The 16808-nt window shown below is 35.8% G+C and overlaps 1 protein-coding gene across 8 annotated transcripts in view; it reads right to left on the bottom strand.

Annotated features, from left to right (window-relative positions):
• shroom3 (shroom family member 3) overlaps nucleotides 1-16808 on the bottom strand; it is a 109087-nt gene that overhangs the window by 35960 nt on the left and 56319 nt on the right. For 7 of the 8 annotated variants that reach the window (XM_067374994.1, XM_067375003.1, XM_067374999.1 and 4 more), the window contains one exon: nucleotides 5516-5614. In XM_067374994.1, coding sequence (XP_067231095.1) covers nucleotides 5516-5614 — 99 coding nt within the window. Of the gene's footprint in view, nucleotides 1-5515; nucleotides 5615-14247; nucleotides 14647-16808 lie in introns of those variants that run through there. The other variant, XM_067374998.1, reaches the window with a different exon arrangement.

Raw genomic sequence — 16808 nt, 5'->3', positions numbered from 1 at the left:
AATTGTGGGTGCTCAGATAAGAACTCAATGGCAGGCAACCTTTCCTCGACGTTCAAACACTCTACTGCGGTGTCCGTGGCCACTTGTCCCCTTTGTAACACGGTGCAACCTCTCAAACAGGGAACACCAGTACAATTGCGCACTTCGGTAAGGTATTTGCGCCAACGGCCCGAGTGACCAGTCAAGATTGAGTTTTCCCTGAACTCAGAGTCTGTCCCCTTTACGGGCAGTTACTCCAAACGGGCGGTTCTGTCGTGCAGAAGCCTGAGCAGGGAAATTAAACAAAATTGCCGCTTGTTGTCACCCCGGGTCTCGTTGCCTCCCTGTACCTGATACACAACTCGCTGATGTCCTTGCGTGTTGCCCGTGATACGAGGTCAGAATGTCCACGATTCACACACGGTTAGTGTAAGAAGCGCCAGGCCAGGCAGCTCCACTCACTGGAACTCACTGGGGCGACTGTCAACTCGCCACCCGGCGGTGAAGGGCCTTATCTGCAAGTGCACAAACAGTCAGGTAAACACGACTTAATTGTAAATTTAAAACTCAATTTAAATCTTGTTTAAATAGAATTTAAATAATTAAGTGTGCAGGATAAAAGAGTAGGGGTCTAAAATGAACTAGCTGGAAGCAGAACAAAAGTGAAAATAAAATAAAACAAAAACAAATCAGATGCACTTGATTCAAATTTGAATTAAACTCTGTTCAATTAAATTTAAATGAGTGAATAGAATAACAGGATGGGAAAAAGCGAAAAGAGGATAACTCAGAGGCACTTGATTCAAATTTGAATTGAACTTGTTCAATTAAATTTAAATGAGTGCATAGAATAACAGAATGGGAGAAAGAAAAGAGAAAGCCTTCCCTATTTGCAGATTTTTCCTAAAGAGAATTGCTTGTTGATAGCAAAATGCCAACTGATTGACACTACTTAATTTTAAAATTGAATTAAATGTTATTTAATTAAATTCAAAATAAGTGTATGAAATAAGGGAGGCTTGGGTGTGCGTGAATATTATTGCCAGCCAATAACACACAGGACCCATAACTAAGAGTGAATAAAATAAAACATTAAGTAATAAAAGGGAATGAATTTCCAAAGTAAAACTAAAGAAATAACTTGAGAGAGAGAAAAGACAAAAAGGGAATGGATGAAATAACACAAAGTAGAATAAAAATAAAATAAATAAACTGAAATAAAATAGAGTAGATCTGTGAATACAGGAAAAAGAATACAAGGGAAAAGAGAATTGACTTATCTGGTAGTGTCCACCAGGGCGCACTCTCAGAAAGTGAATTCCCTTGTTGGAAGGGAAACAATTTAAATTAAAAGTTTAAACGTGTTTAAATTAAATTTAAATCAGTAAACCACATTCCAACAATGATCGGAAAGCATAACCACCAAAAGCAAATTACTTTTACAACTCCCCGCAGTATAGAGAAGCAAAAGATAACTTGGAGATAATTTCAGTTCAAAGTATGGAGCGGCTTTAACTCAGAACGTCCACGCGGTGGCGTCACTGAGTCCACACAACCAATAAGTAGGGAGGGGTGGCACACCTGAGCAGACTGCCCTCTGGCGTCTGGTCAGAGTTACTGCATCCCCTTTCTTTAATTCGTGATATAAAACGAGCGCTTTGTGGGGTTCTGACCCTTACGCTGTTTTAACTGCACGGTCACGATTACAACTATAGAACCTCAGCGGATTCTTTCATAAATATATGTGTACCGTTTTACTCACGGGTACACAACTCTGGGAATCAGTCCCTTTGGTGCAAACTTTAATGCACGCGAATATGTAACGCTTGCGGGATTCCTTCGCCGCGGGTTACAAATCAACATTGGATCAGAATGTTGATATAGCTCCAAATTTTACACATCAATCGATAAACCAGGTGAACTGCTCTCCGATTAGATTTGTAAGTGGGGTCACGTGTTTGGGTAGCTAGGCCAAACGGCGTAACCCAGGAGCGCCAGCTATATTATGAATTTTTGGACGACACAAATAATTCAGATAAATAGTGGCAAATATAATGAGGCCTTAAGAGATTTAGTGGGAATATTCGCCACTATACTCGTTTCAAAACGCGTTGAATACGATTCAATTCGTTAATTCAAGCGGAAATTAATATTCAAAACTGTAACTTACTGCAAAGATTGTCGTCCTTCACAGATACGAGCTTGAAATATCAATGGACTGCAGTGTATTTCACGGTCAACCAAGGCTATGCCTGCAGTGTTTCTAGACACAAACAGCAGCTTGTTAACGGTGCGTAGTGAGGACCCGTGCGTCTTCTCACTGAATAAAGCGCGCATGTAAGTTAAATCATACAAAATTATTCTACATTGCTCTTTTACCGAAAACCAAGTTTAAAACGTTGCTCGCGAATCCTCCACCAAATAATATGTAACGAAATGTAGCGGTTATTAATCAATTTATGGATGAAATATGAATATAATAATTCATAAGGTTATGAATAAATTATGATTCATATATCGACCCAACGGGGAATTAAACTTATATTGTGAATCAATTACAACGAATTGTAATCAATTACATATAGTTCTGGTTTAATAATTATTTAGAGAAACTGTTCGTTTGTCCAGCAAACTAAGTCCCTCACAGAATATTATAAACAGAGTTATTCTCTGGCCGTGAAAATAACTTGCATCAAAGCATAAAGCGATCGAAAAGCGTTAAAGTGACTTGGTTTTCAGCTGAAAGAACAAACAGAACAATCGAGCATGAATAACGTTTTAATATATGCAAACTACGAATACAGAGGTTATCCATCTAAATATATATACAAGAAAATACACACCTATGTACAAGAATAGAAGTAGAGAAGGAAAGAGAAAAGGCAAGTAGCAAACTCACAACCAGTCCTAAGCCAGCACGGAAATCAGTTTCATCATCTAAGATTGAGAAACGGCAGTATACTTGCATTGGTTGCGTGTGTCGAATTTCAGGTTAGCGCTGGTGCAGTTCGTTGGCTTCCTCCGTTCAGCGGGAAGGTTTGAACTGAGGACGAGAGTGAGTTTCGCTGGAAGATGGCGATCCCGAAGCTGAGCGCGATGACAGCGTGTGGTCACCGGAGAGGTCCGGGAAAAACGTGCACGAGATGCTCGTGAGACAATCGGGAGAGAACACACAAGAAATTGTGCGTCTTTGCTTTTATGACAGATAAGCCGACACACCTCCTTGAGGTGGGGTAGCCAATAACATGGGTGCAAAGTTGGCGGGAAAGCTTTCCCATTGTTTGGCCTCACGACTTAATCCAATGATTTATGACTACCAGATCAGATCTCCAAACTTAGTGTGTTCTTCACAGTATCATTAAACACATAGAAAAATACATTTGTCCGTTTGGTGACATGTCTCAATGAATAGCTCGAGTCCGGAGCTTTGAAACGAGATCAAACTCGATAGGTCAGAAAGGCATAGGAGAGAAGTTATGGTTTACAGACAAAATTATATCATTAAAATGCACACTAGCACAAATACACTCATTTAAACACTAGGAAACATGCATACGCCCTAAAATATATGAAATATATATTTCAGCATAGTGGTGCTATATATATATATATATATATATATATATATATATATATATATATATATATATATATATATATATATATATATATATATATGCAGTTAAAAGTGTATGTTTGTGTGTTTCTGTATGTGTGTCTGTGTGTGTGTGCTTTTGTGTGTGCCAGTGTGTGTGGGTGCTGGAATGTGGATCTGGCCCGTAGTCCACATGAGGGGCCCCTTTGATGTCCTAAGAGCAAGGAAATTGGGCCTGCTGTGTTAACTCGGAGGGCCACAAAGGTGTCAAGTGGGCTCATCTTTAGTAGACAGTTCGGAGCCGATTTAGTGATTAAGAAACAAAGTTCATCAGGTTAAAAGCGTTCTGAAAACTCCAAAGTTTATTGATTATCCTGATACGTGTGCATACGCTACAACTGTCCAGTTATTTTTCTCCTTAGCCCAGGTAAGTTGCTTCTGACATTGTTTCTGTTTCAGAAGTGGCTTGGTAGTCCTTTACCTTTAGATGTCTGAGTGTGGTGACTCTTGATGTGCTGACTCCGGCTTCATTTGACTCATTGTGAAGCTCTCCCAAGTGTCTGAATCGGCTTTACTTGACAGTATTCTCAAGCTTGTGGTCATCCCTATTGCTTGTGCACCTTTGCCTACCCAATTTCTTCCTTCTAGTCAACTTTGCATTTAATATACTTTGATACATCACTCTGTAAACAGCCACCACATTCAGTAATGACCATCTGTGACTTACTCTCTTTGTGGAGGGTGTCATTGATTGTCTCCTGGACCATTGCCAAGTCAGCAGTCTTCCCCATTAGTGTGGTTTCAAAGAACAAGAGATACCTGGAATTTATACTGTAGGCATGGTCATTTAATGAAACTCAAATGTAAATATTATAATATTTTGAGATACTGGATTTTGGACTTTCTAATGAAAGCTAATGCTGTATGCTCTAATCAACAAATAAAAAAAAAAAAAAAAACTCTTTACTGTGACTTTTGATCAGTTTAATGCATCCTTCCTCAATAAAAGTATTAATTTCTTTAAAAAAAAAAAAATCTTTTGAAGGGTAGTGTACTTCTGAAAATAATGTGTGTGATGCTTGGCAGTGCAAAAAGTGCCACCATGATGGTGGACACAACAACTGCCTGATGCAAAATGGGTCTCTAAATTTGGCTTGGGTCCCTTTGCCCATCATGTCCACATCAAGCTTGTCAACATCATGAGACCTATCCATTACAGCCTTATTCGGATGAAAGTGAGATTTTGTATCAGGTCGTATAGCTATTCTGTAAATATCTGTACACAGTGCTCCAGGTTTATTTACACACAGAAAGAAAGGAAAAGAGAGAAACTAGAAAAAAGGATTTTTCTTTGGCATGCAAGACAACAGCACAATCTTGCCCATCTCCGAAAATCCCCCTAAAAGCCTGTAAACAACTCAGTAATGGTGCATTTACAGAGATGTGATACAATGACAGTCACACCTAACATGACCGTCAGGAAAAACATAAACCCAAATCCACTTCAGCACTTCTTTTTCCTTTAACAGACACGTTCATTTCCTGTTTCCCGTAGATAAAAAAATAGAAGTGAGGTTCTGTTTCCTGAGAATTTCCTCTGATGAATGATCTCATGTGTGCAGATCAGGGTTATTACAGTTAACTAAAATATATATATTTTTTTACTTGAAATAAAATAAATGTTAATAAAATATAAAAACTCAAATAATTTATTTCAGCAAGTGGCCAAGGAAATATTACTCATTTTCATTTAGTTTACCTAAAATGACTAAAACTGAAATAAAATTAATAAAACCTATATAAACATATAAAAAAAAGACAAAAAAGGACAAAAAAAACTTATTTAAATAAATTATTTAAAAAAAATCTAATTATTAATAAAAACTATAATGGTATGTTAAAGGTAACACTGGTGCAGACCAAACACAAAGATGAACACACCTGTTTTTGATGCGTAGTTTTACTCCTCCGCTGCATCTGCCGTCTCTGGAAGGAGTGAGAGGACGCGGGTCAGAACAGCAAGGACCTGGACAACACTCTCTACAAACACAAACAGAAGTTTAGGTTAGAAATTTGCTCTTTATAAATCACAGACAGTTTTCAAGGAAAACAGAACAGGTTTTTCAAAATAAAACATGATCAAATGTCTGTACCTAATAAAAACTTCCTGCTAGGTTTACCCAGAACATTTAAATAAAACAACAAGAACTTGTTCAAAGATTATGACATCACAACCATGAGCTTATTAGGTTAAAAACAGGTCAACAAAAAGTGTGTTCGCATATGAATGCTCCCTAAGAAATGCATGTAATGGATATGACTAAACAGGGCTTGACTAGTTGATTTTAAAAATATGTTATTTTGCACAACCCTAGTCTAGACAGTATAAGCTCACTGGTTACTTTGTAGATGATGCGTATCTGTTTGTCTTTAGATGATGTCAATGTTGGTCAGTGATTGAGAAAATTCTCATTTAAAAGTCCACGTGTATTGTGTATTGTGTGCATGTTTGGGATTGACTCAGTTCAAATGCCGTGTTGTAGTGGCCGTATTTGACAAAGGAGGCACCAGCTGGTCCATTCACCACATGCTCACATGGATGTCATACACAGAGAGTTCTATTAACCACAAGACAAGATACAGTAAAGGCAAGTCTAAAGGCAAAGACAGTTTTACTGCTTTGAAGTAAAAGTGTGCACGCACACACACACACACACACACACACACACACACACACACACACACACACACACATTATATTATATAATTATATATATATTATATATATATATTTTATATATATATATATATATATATATATATATATATATATATATATATATATATATATATACACACCCACGGCAAAAAATGGTCTACTACATGTGACAAACAAATAATGTGTGATTTTTAACAGTATCTTTATTTATTGAAATTAATTTTAATTACATAGCATATTACATTTAATTACATACTAATATTATGCATTATTATGCATTGTAAATTATGCAAAATTACAGCATTTAAATGGTTCACCTTTTCCTATGTTCTCCTTGCTGTCATATAGTGTCTCTCTCAGTGAATGGGACACAGATTTTACTAGTAAAATTTATATAATCAATAATATATATATCAAATAATGTTCTTAGTCTCTTCTTCCTGTGGGGGAGACTATAATAATTTACTATGAATTAAATGGAAATCAAATTAAATACATTTTATTGTGTAACCAAAATACAATAATGCCCAAAAGAAAAAAACTTAGCGTGTGAATTTTAATTATAAACAAGCCCGAAATACACAGGTACTCTTATTTTGAAATATCTTTACTATTGCAGGCTGATCCTTCAGATTCTTACGGTAACACTTTACAATAACAGTACATGAATAACCATGAACTAATACATAAATTAATAGTTACTTCAACATGAACTCATGATTAGTTAAGATATGAACTAATGAAGAGTGATCCTTAACTACGACAGGAGTCATAGGGATTCATGCATGAAAACAGCAACCTTAACTACGCGTTAATACATGTTTGTTAATTAATGCATTAATTAACATTTAGGGGTAAACTAAATAAATCAACCTCCATAAGAGTAAACAAGAAGTACTCTGAATTTGAATTAAACGTGATTTAATACTGTCATAATTTACACTGTAATATCATAATCTGCCATCTGCAGCTTTGTGACAAATAATTGCAATGGCACATGATTATTTAGCCATTAATTACATAGATCTGTCTAGTCAAATGTGGAAAATAGACTAACTACCACTATTAAATTTAATTTGATCTAAACTGTTTTCTGATTTTTATAGTTCATTTACATTTAGTCATAGCTAAATAGTCATAGGCCTAGTTTATTCCCGGAACTAAAGTATGTAGGGTTTGTTTCTGGCGGGACACTCATTAGTGGCGCACGCTAGGAGTTCTCTTGGTGCGTTTGTTGTGTTGCTGGCATTTTAAACTAATAAATGTTGACTGCTTTGGTAAGCCGAATTAATAATTAAAGACATATTTACATGTATGTTTTATTGGGGTTTTCAGGAGGTTATGTGCAGTTATTAACTGTATTTGTATTTTTGTCATTTAAATGTATATGCTTTGATTAGCATTAGCTTGTGGACGCTCGCGATTTTACATGTAAATGTGCCTTATGTGTGTCTTTACAGGTATGTTTATGGCTTGCTTTCAAGTCCATATATGTTTAATTATATAAATAAAAGTAAAATACAAATACTTTTTATTTTATTTTATTTGTACCGGGGTGTAAAGGAATAAGGATGGCACTCTATAGTGTTTATTCATATATTAGTTAATGATGTGTGATATGTGCATCATGTCATGACTTTACTTGAGGGGGCACAATCATAATTAACTCATTATTAACTAAGCATATACTAACATCAACTAATGGTTTGTTAATGTATACTTATGTCATGACTTTACTTGAGGGGGCACAATCATAATTAACTCATTATTAACTAAGCATATACTAACATCAACTAATGGTTTGTTAATGTATACTTATGTCATGACTTTACTTGAGGGGGCACATCATACTTAATTCACTGTTAACAACTTACCAAATTCAGCTCATGATTATCATTAACTTACTATCAAATACACTGTACTAACACAACTATATGAGTATTCAGCCCAGTTAAGTGATGTTGTGTGACTTTTCAAAAAGTCAGAGAATGGAGGTACAGTATGATCACGGCCTGCGTCTGGATGGAGAGTGAACTTCTGAATCTGATCCCAGCAAACGCTCCCTGACCTTAGTTCATGTTTCCTGTTTGGTTATTTTTTCGGGAACCGATTCCTAAGGAACTGATGTAAGTCACAGTAGTTTAGTTTGATAGGAAAGAATATCACAAAACATGTTAAGACCTTTTAAGATAAATAGTGTATTTAGTATTTTATATGTTTGATAAGGAGGATAAGTGAAAATAATGGCAAACTAATCATGTGCCTTTCAGTGATGTTTATAATGAAGCTGCTGATGTCAGTAGTTTAAATTCTGACAATAATAAATTGTTTAAATTTATTTCAAAGTCCAAATATGTATTATTCCTTCTTAAAGAGACTGTTTGATTTAGTTTACCCTAAATGTTAATTAATGCATTAATTATCAAACATGTATTAACGCATAGTCAAGGCTTCTGTTTTCATGCATGAATCCCTGACTCCTGTCGTAGTTAAGGATCACTCTTCATTAGTTCATATCTTAACTAATCTTGAGTTCATGTTGAAGTAACTATTAACTCAGGTATTAGTTCATGGTTATTCATGTACTGTTATTGTAAAGTGTTACCATTCTTACAACCGTATAACACATTTTATTAAAAGGCTATGAAGTAGACTTTTTAATAATTTATCAACTTGAGTTCATTAGCAATCGCTTGACATAAATCTGCACTTTTCATTGATTGAAGTGAAGTGATGATGCGTTGAAGCGCTGTTGCGCGAGCATGTAGAACGCACAACAGCGCCCCCTTGTGACTTTGCAAAATGCAGCGCCCGTGGGAATGTCAGCGGGAGTAAACAGTTCTGACACATAATGGGCAGGTATGAAACGACTAGTTAATCGATTGCTAATGGTTTCATTATCTTACGTGGATATAAAAGTATAAAAGGATAAAAATAATAAAAGCAAAAATGTGTCTCCAAATATACTTGGGCGGCCGTTATTATGCGTGGGCGGCCCGCCCAAGTAAAGTCTATGTGTGGGAAGCACTGATATATATATATATATATATATATATATATATATATATATATATATATACACACATACATATATATAATCGTGTTTTTACCGCCATTATTCACATACCCAATACTATGTTTATATGACTTGTGCATTATATTCCAATCACATTTGAGAGCTACGACAAAGAGGATTATCAGTTAAATTTAATGTTATCAGAGAAATTGTAGCATATAGTTGTGTGGAACACTATTACAATGTGGTAAAAGCCACAGTCACTCTTCTTCATTGCATGAAAAAAACAGAATAAACATTTTTAAAAACATTTAAGAAACAAAAAAACAAAACATCATACAGGTTTGGATCAACATGAGGGTTGATGGCAGAATTGTCATTTTCACTGAACTGTTCCTTTAAGAAAAAAAAAGGTTCTTTATTGGCATTGATGGTTCCATTAAGAACCCTTTGACATCCATGGAAACTTTCCATTCCACAAAAGGTTCTTTATAGTGCAAAAGGTTCTTTAGATTATTAAAATATTCTTCAGACTAAAAAACATGGTTCTTCTATGGCATTGCTGTGAAAACCTCCTCTTGGAAGCTTTCTTTTTAAGAGTGTACTGGTTATTCTGAAGCATTGAGACACAAGTATACACACTCGTTTTCCTCCCAAAGTTCATTTTCTCGCTGTTGTAAGGAAGTTGAGGGAGGTCAAATCAGCTTCCTGGTTTTGTTCAACGTCACAGGGATAGAGAGAAGCAGACAGAGGGAGGTAGTTCATAGCAGGTGACTTGTTTTAATGTTTCTGCATGAATGACTGTGGCATTATGATATCAGGTCAGTGTATCCACAGCGACAAAGAAACATGTTGATGTAGATGTTTCTATTTGTTTTTAAGATCGGCCTAAACATTTAAATGGTGACTTTTATACATTCAGTAATAAAGCACATATGAAGTACATGAACATGCAATGGCCTATAGTCACAGTGGGTATATCAAAAATGCTTTTTGTAGCCGACTAATACGTTTTTTTCCACAGTTGAAACAATGATTGATTGATTAATGTTACATATGACATGATATGGATTTCAGTCAATTGTACTGAATCTTTCAACATACCTTCAGTATTCATTCATCCTACATCCATTCATGTTTATTTCGTGTTGTAAAGCGGAAGAAAAGCGACTAGTTTGCAGGTATGAGAGACTGCTGTAGTCACATTGACTATTTTAACAATGTCTTTACTAACTTTTTGGGCCTTGAAAATTGTAATAATGTTGGAGTCTATGTGGGTGGACAAAAAGCTCTCCGATTTCATAAAAAATATCTTCATTAGTGTTCAGAAGATGAACGAAAGTCGTACGGGTTTGTACTAACCCTAAAAAAAAAAAAAAGTATTAGGCTCTTTCAAAACAAAATGACCCTTTTTATAAACAGAATGCTTATTTGTTGTTTACGAAGCATTTTATGTGACAAGTGCTTTAAAGACCATTTCATAAACTGCAACTCCAAGAGCTTAGACAGCAAAACAGCAGCCCTCCCTCCATCTCACTGAGGAATGGTGCGAGAGAGAAACACGTAATGTTGACACATCATTCCTATAGTTAGTCTCTCTTTTTAAAAGCTTTCTGAAAGCTTTAACACGCACCTAATAAAAGACAACAAGATGTTCCAAACAAACCCAACATAAACTTTTACTTAAAGAGACAGTTCGGGAAAAAAATAAAAAGCATTAATTTTCTCACACTCACGTCATTCCAAAACCAGAATGACTTTCTTTCTAGCATGGGACATTAAAAAAAAAAAAAAAAAAACACGTATAATATGATTCATTCATTGTGTGAAAAAGAGCCGTTTTTGGATCGACATGAGCGTGAGAAATGCTATCCCTTTAAAAGTGAACAGCATGTCACATACCTCTCTTCTTTCTGTTTTAAAACTTGATTTATCACTCTTTCTTCAGAAGGGTGTGATCAGCCTGACTGCTGTAAGTATGCTTTGGCTCTGAGCTGTTTCAGAAAAGACAATCTTCTAATAATGTCTCTATTAATCACTTCAAGCGGCCTGTGAAATGTAATTTATTGGCGCATAGAGTCTTAATATACCATCTCTTATCACATTAACAATCCATGAATTAGATCCCAGCGTCTGCATCTCTAAACTCTTCTGCTCAAATGCTCCAGCATTCCTTGCATACCTGCCCCCTGGAGGACCTTGGTGGTCACCATAGAGACGTGACCACCATGCAACTTCCTGTAAACCTACCAAGCTGCTCAGAGATACACTACCATTCAAAGGCCATTCAAGGATGCATTAAAGTTCATCAAAGAAATATGTAAAGAGCATACACAGTAAAATCCCCAGAGTTAAATCAACTCTGCTAAGAGTACATTTGGTCCCTCTCTAAATAGTGTTAAAATAACACTGAAGCAGAGCAACAATGCACTTTGGCGACCACACAGCAACACCCTAGCACCCTCCATCAACCTCCTGAATTACCTAAAAGTAATACAAGTACAGGGTCAAATTACAGGGTCAATTTGCTTCATTAGTGTTAATTTGTAAAGACATAATTGGCAGATATCTTTTTTAAGAAGTAGCTCTTTTGAACTTCATACAAAGGAAAATTAATCTCACTGACCAGTGAATACACTGAGGAGTTCAAATTCCACGTTACTGTTGTCATCCTGTGTGTGTGTGTGTGAGTGTGTGTGTAAATATTCCATGCCACCCACACGCTTGACCCTTTCTTCACAGATCTGACCTCTCTTGTTTTTAAGCATCTTGAGTGAAACGCATCCAACCACGACATCAATCACCCATGCAATAATAAACGCTGAGTACAGCCGAACTCTCTGCAGTGCACAAGATGAACAAACACGTTACTGAACAGAGACAGTCGCGTAGAGGGGGGTCGAAGAAGACCACCAGCGCTTCAACAATTCAAATGCTTGTCACACCCTGATCTATCATAAGACTGGAAGATCAGAGATAGTTCACCCATACATGAAAATTATCCCGTGATTTACTCACCCTCAAGCCATCCCTAGGTGTATATGACCATCTTCTTTCAGACGAACACAATCAGAGATATATTTAAAAATATCCTTGCTCTCCAAAGATTTATAATGGCAGTGAATGGGGGGACTGTTTTGAAGACAAAAATAAACGCATCTATCCATCCATCATAAATATAAAACATACGGCTCCACAGGGTTAATAAAGGCTTTCTGAAATGAAGTGAGTTTTTGTAAGAAAAATATCCATTTTTAAAACTTTATGATGAATGGATGCATTTATTTTTGTCTTCAAAATACCTCCCCCCCATCCCCATCCCCACTGATTTTTGTGGAGAAATACATGAAATTTTGCAGAATAGATTAAACATGGTAAATGGAGCCAAAATGCAATGCTTTTATTAATAGCTGAATATTTTAGCAATTAAAATGCAACTGCAATGGGCAAAGGATTTATATGACACATCTGCAGGTGCATATTATATATATATATATATATATATATATATATATGGAAAAATGAATATCTTTAACCTTCATTCTGACTGAAATTACACAATTTTAAGGGCTGGCTCCTTTAGGGGTTGTCAGTAAATGGCCATGGCATGTGACGTATCAACAGTATCAACGCCCACTCGGTACTGCACATGAGAAAGTGTTTTGAAAACATTATCCATATAAAACTATCATTTACAGACAAAAGGCATTATGAAATTGTTTACCTATGAAACTGTTAATTGTTTACTACAACGATCTGCAGTCAAATTCTCAGAACAAACATATATATTCCAACACGATCCACGAAGCCATTAAAAACTAATTCACTTGTTCCAGACACTGGGATCTTTCTGAAGTCTCTACATAAATGAGCAAACGTTCTTTTACACTTCTATTTGTACGGGCATCTGTATACTGTATCAAGTGTAGACAGCATCAGTAATTACAATGGGTTTTATTTGCCATCCTGTGTAAGCAAGTGTCAGCTGTTATGCGATTGAATGCCAGTGGGTGGGGCCTAAAGGGGGTCGCACACCGGACGCGTAGCTCGGCGCCGCGCAGCGTCGCGCCACGTCTTTAAAATTCGAACGCATTGTTTTCTAAGAGAGTACGCACACCGGCGGCGACATTCGGTGCCTGTCTGCGGCGCCCAGCAACGACTCAGGAAGTTGTTTAAAATCCTGCCACGCCACAGAGCGCCATGTATATTGTTTTACATTAAATGTATATTATATTTCTCTCAAATCGTCGTTAATGTACTCTGACTTCACCCTATGCTGCAAGATACATCAGTTTCACATTCTAAGTTTAACAGCTTGAATAGAGTCTAAAAATGTATAATATACATAGCATTTTCTTTCCTTTTGCTTTGTTGTGCCATTTTTCCATGTACACTAACCTCAGTGCGAAATACTAAAGCATAGGCATGTAACGTTCCCCTGTTGAAGTAAAACACTCCCATTGTGCAGCTCTTCTATCAGGAGTCGAGTCAAAATTGAGCTCGCGCGGCCGGTGTGCGATACCTGTGAGTTGTCAGAGACGCGACGCTGCGCGGCGCCGAGCTTCGCGTCCGGTGTGCGACCCCCTTAAGGTGCAATGATGTCTACTCATCGATGTCTTGCTCTGGAGGCAGGCATATGCAAATTTGTTTGCCCGTGTGATGTCACAAATCCCACAAACAAGCCTTTTTTGGAGCTTGATTAAATAAATGCTTTGTTTATAACGAGGAGGACGCTTTAAGATATGAAACTTGCAGGTTGGTTTAATGGTACAAAGACCTCTTATATGTCAGAAAATCAAGGCAAATTTGATTTCTCATGTCATGACACTTTTAATTAAAAAAGCTTTTTTTTTTTTTTTCACAGGGTTTGTGTCCTGAGTTGCACTTTAAGCATACTTAAAATCTGGAAAACAAGGGGACGTTCCATTTAAGACATACCATTCTCCTTGAACACACCCTTCACCTGCATTTAGAGACTCTGTGAAAGTGTTTAAAGCTAAACCAGCTTTACCCGCTGCAGGAATGCTATTAACAGGCAAGAGAACGAATGCCTGGGACAGAGAGAGAGGGAACAAAGAAATGAAAGAATTTGTTTTGACAGATCACGTGAAGAAAAAAGAATGACAGAAAAGTCAAATATTTTTTACTTTAATAATGCTGGCATTTATATGTGCAACTAGAAATCTGATATTAGTGCTGATCAGGTTATTTGTTCTTGAGTAAAAGAATATAATCTATTCTCCCTAAACAAAAGATGAAGAGCTGACCTTTCTCTGTATCTGATAAACATATTCGATATAATCTGAATAGATTTTGTTTTGCTTATGCAAAACAGTGTCTAGCATAATATTTAAATAAGTTTTTGTTGTTGTTGTTTTTTTAACATAAGACAGCCAACAAGAATAACCTAGCAACTGCATAGTGACGTGATAAACAAAACTTGCATCGTGGTGGCAACCCTTTGCACAGCATGAACCATTCACACTGGCTCTCAATCACTAATAACTGCATAAAAAAAAATGTTGAAAATATACAGCAGATTCACAAAAATGTTTTTGCAAACATGAATTTGTTCTCATCATCACTCAAATCTGAAAATTATTCCAAATGGTATTTCAACTGCATAGCCATTTGTCAAACTCTGCAAACATCATTACGCTCTCTAAAGAAACTTGTTATTCAATTTCTAAAAACTGAATAATCTGGACTAATAAGCAATTTAAAATATTATTATTATTATGGTAAAATAGGAAGATATTATTAATAATATAATATATAAAACAATTATATAATAATTTATATATTGGACTGAATTTTAACTTACCATTTGGAATAATCTGGATTCATCAACAATTGCTATTAATAATATTAATTATTATTGTTATTATGCCTTCAAAACCTTCAAACTAAGTTTTAAAACTAAATTTCAAACTACTTCAAACTGAAAACCTTCAAACTTTCTTGTCAGGCTTTCTCAAGCTAACATAAAAGTTTATTTTGATTAACTTTATCTGGTTATAATATAATTATAGTAATACTATTAAATAAAATGATATTAATTTGAATGCTGAATCTGGATTCATCAACTATTTCTAATAATAATAAAAAATATAATATATCATAATACACTACTATTATTAGAGTTGTCAAAAGTACCGACTTCGGTACCTAGTCGGTACTGAAATTTTAAAAATGTGACACTTTGAGCGCTGTTGAGCGGATTCACAAACACCTCTGATTGGCCTTTGTGTTCATGGCTCATCAGATATGTCTGTTCTATGTCTATATATCTGCTTCAATGATCAACGCTGTAAAAACGTTGTAAATAGACATCAATAAAGCTCTTCACCAAGCACAGATACACATGGGAGCATTTGAAAGCAGGCATCTATCACGGACCAGTCTACGTTTAGGAATCCGCTCAACAGAGCTCAAAGCGTCACATTTTAAAAATGTCAGTAACGATAGGCACTGAAGTCGACACTTTTGACAACTCTAACTATTATTAATATAATTATATTTTATAATAATTACATTACTATTTATCATGGTCATTTATTAAATTTTTAAAAATGTATTTGATTTGAATTAGCTTTAAATGTTATCCTAAATTTAAGACCAAATTCAGGCATTTCATGCATGAAAGCATGAAAATGTTCATACAAAGGTTTTAAGCATGGTTAGTGAAGGAAACCCATTTTTAATGGAAAATATGACATTTAATTAGCATCTTCTGGGCTGTTGGAAGTTTCAGTTCATCTTCTCTGCATGCCTGCCCTCGGTCACTGAACACAACCCCTGAATGAAAGAATAAACCAGGAACCTGATATCAGGCGAGAACAGGAAGAGACAAAATACTCTGGCAGAGGAAGGGAACAAAGGGATACAGATGACAGATGATAAAAACAACAGCAGCTTTAAATGGAATATTCACTTTGAAGATTAAGCGTTCTTTACACTTTGAAGCCACACCAGAAGTTCAACAAAGCTTTTCTAATAAATTAAGTGACATCCAAACACGCTGACCTTTAGTGACGCCCTCTAAAAACAAACACGATAACCTGACTTAACTACATTGTGGATGAACACCTCTTTCTTTATCTCTTCTCTTTATCCTGCATTGGCTCCATCTTCTAGACTTTCTCTTGCTCTGTGTTTACAGTGACTTAAACACAGTCATAAAAACAATTCTCATTCCTTCATGAGTGTTTTGCGTTCTCTGGTCTTTGGACAATAAACCTCATATTTGGATCTAGATGCAGGTGCAAAACAACCAAAACAAAAGTTTGAAACAAAACGTTCCAGGCGAGTCAAAGAAACGTTTAAACCAATAATCTACCTTACGCTGCTCCAAACACATACAGTCATATGTTAAGTAAGTTCAGTAGACAAGACAATAGACAATAATAATTTACAGTAGTTTAAACAACAATCAAGTTACCCATTCGAAAATTTAGTTAGCTACACTTCTAGCTACTAATACAAAAAACAACACTGAA

The sequence above is a fragment of the Chanodichthys erythropterus genome, chromosome 22, assembly GCF_024489055.1.
Source record: "Chanodichthys erythropterus isolate Z2021 chromosome 22, ASM2448905v1, whole genome shotgun sequence".
NCBI lineage: Eukaryota > Metazoa > Chordata > Actinopteri > Cypriniformes > Xenocyprididae > Chanodichthys > Chanodichthys erythropterus.
This window is presented reverse-complemented; position numbering and strand designations above follow the sequence as displayed.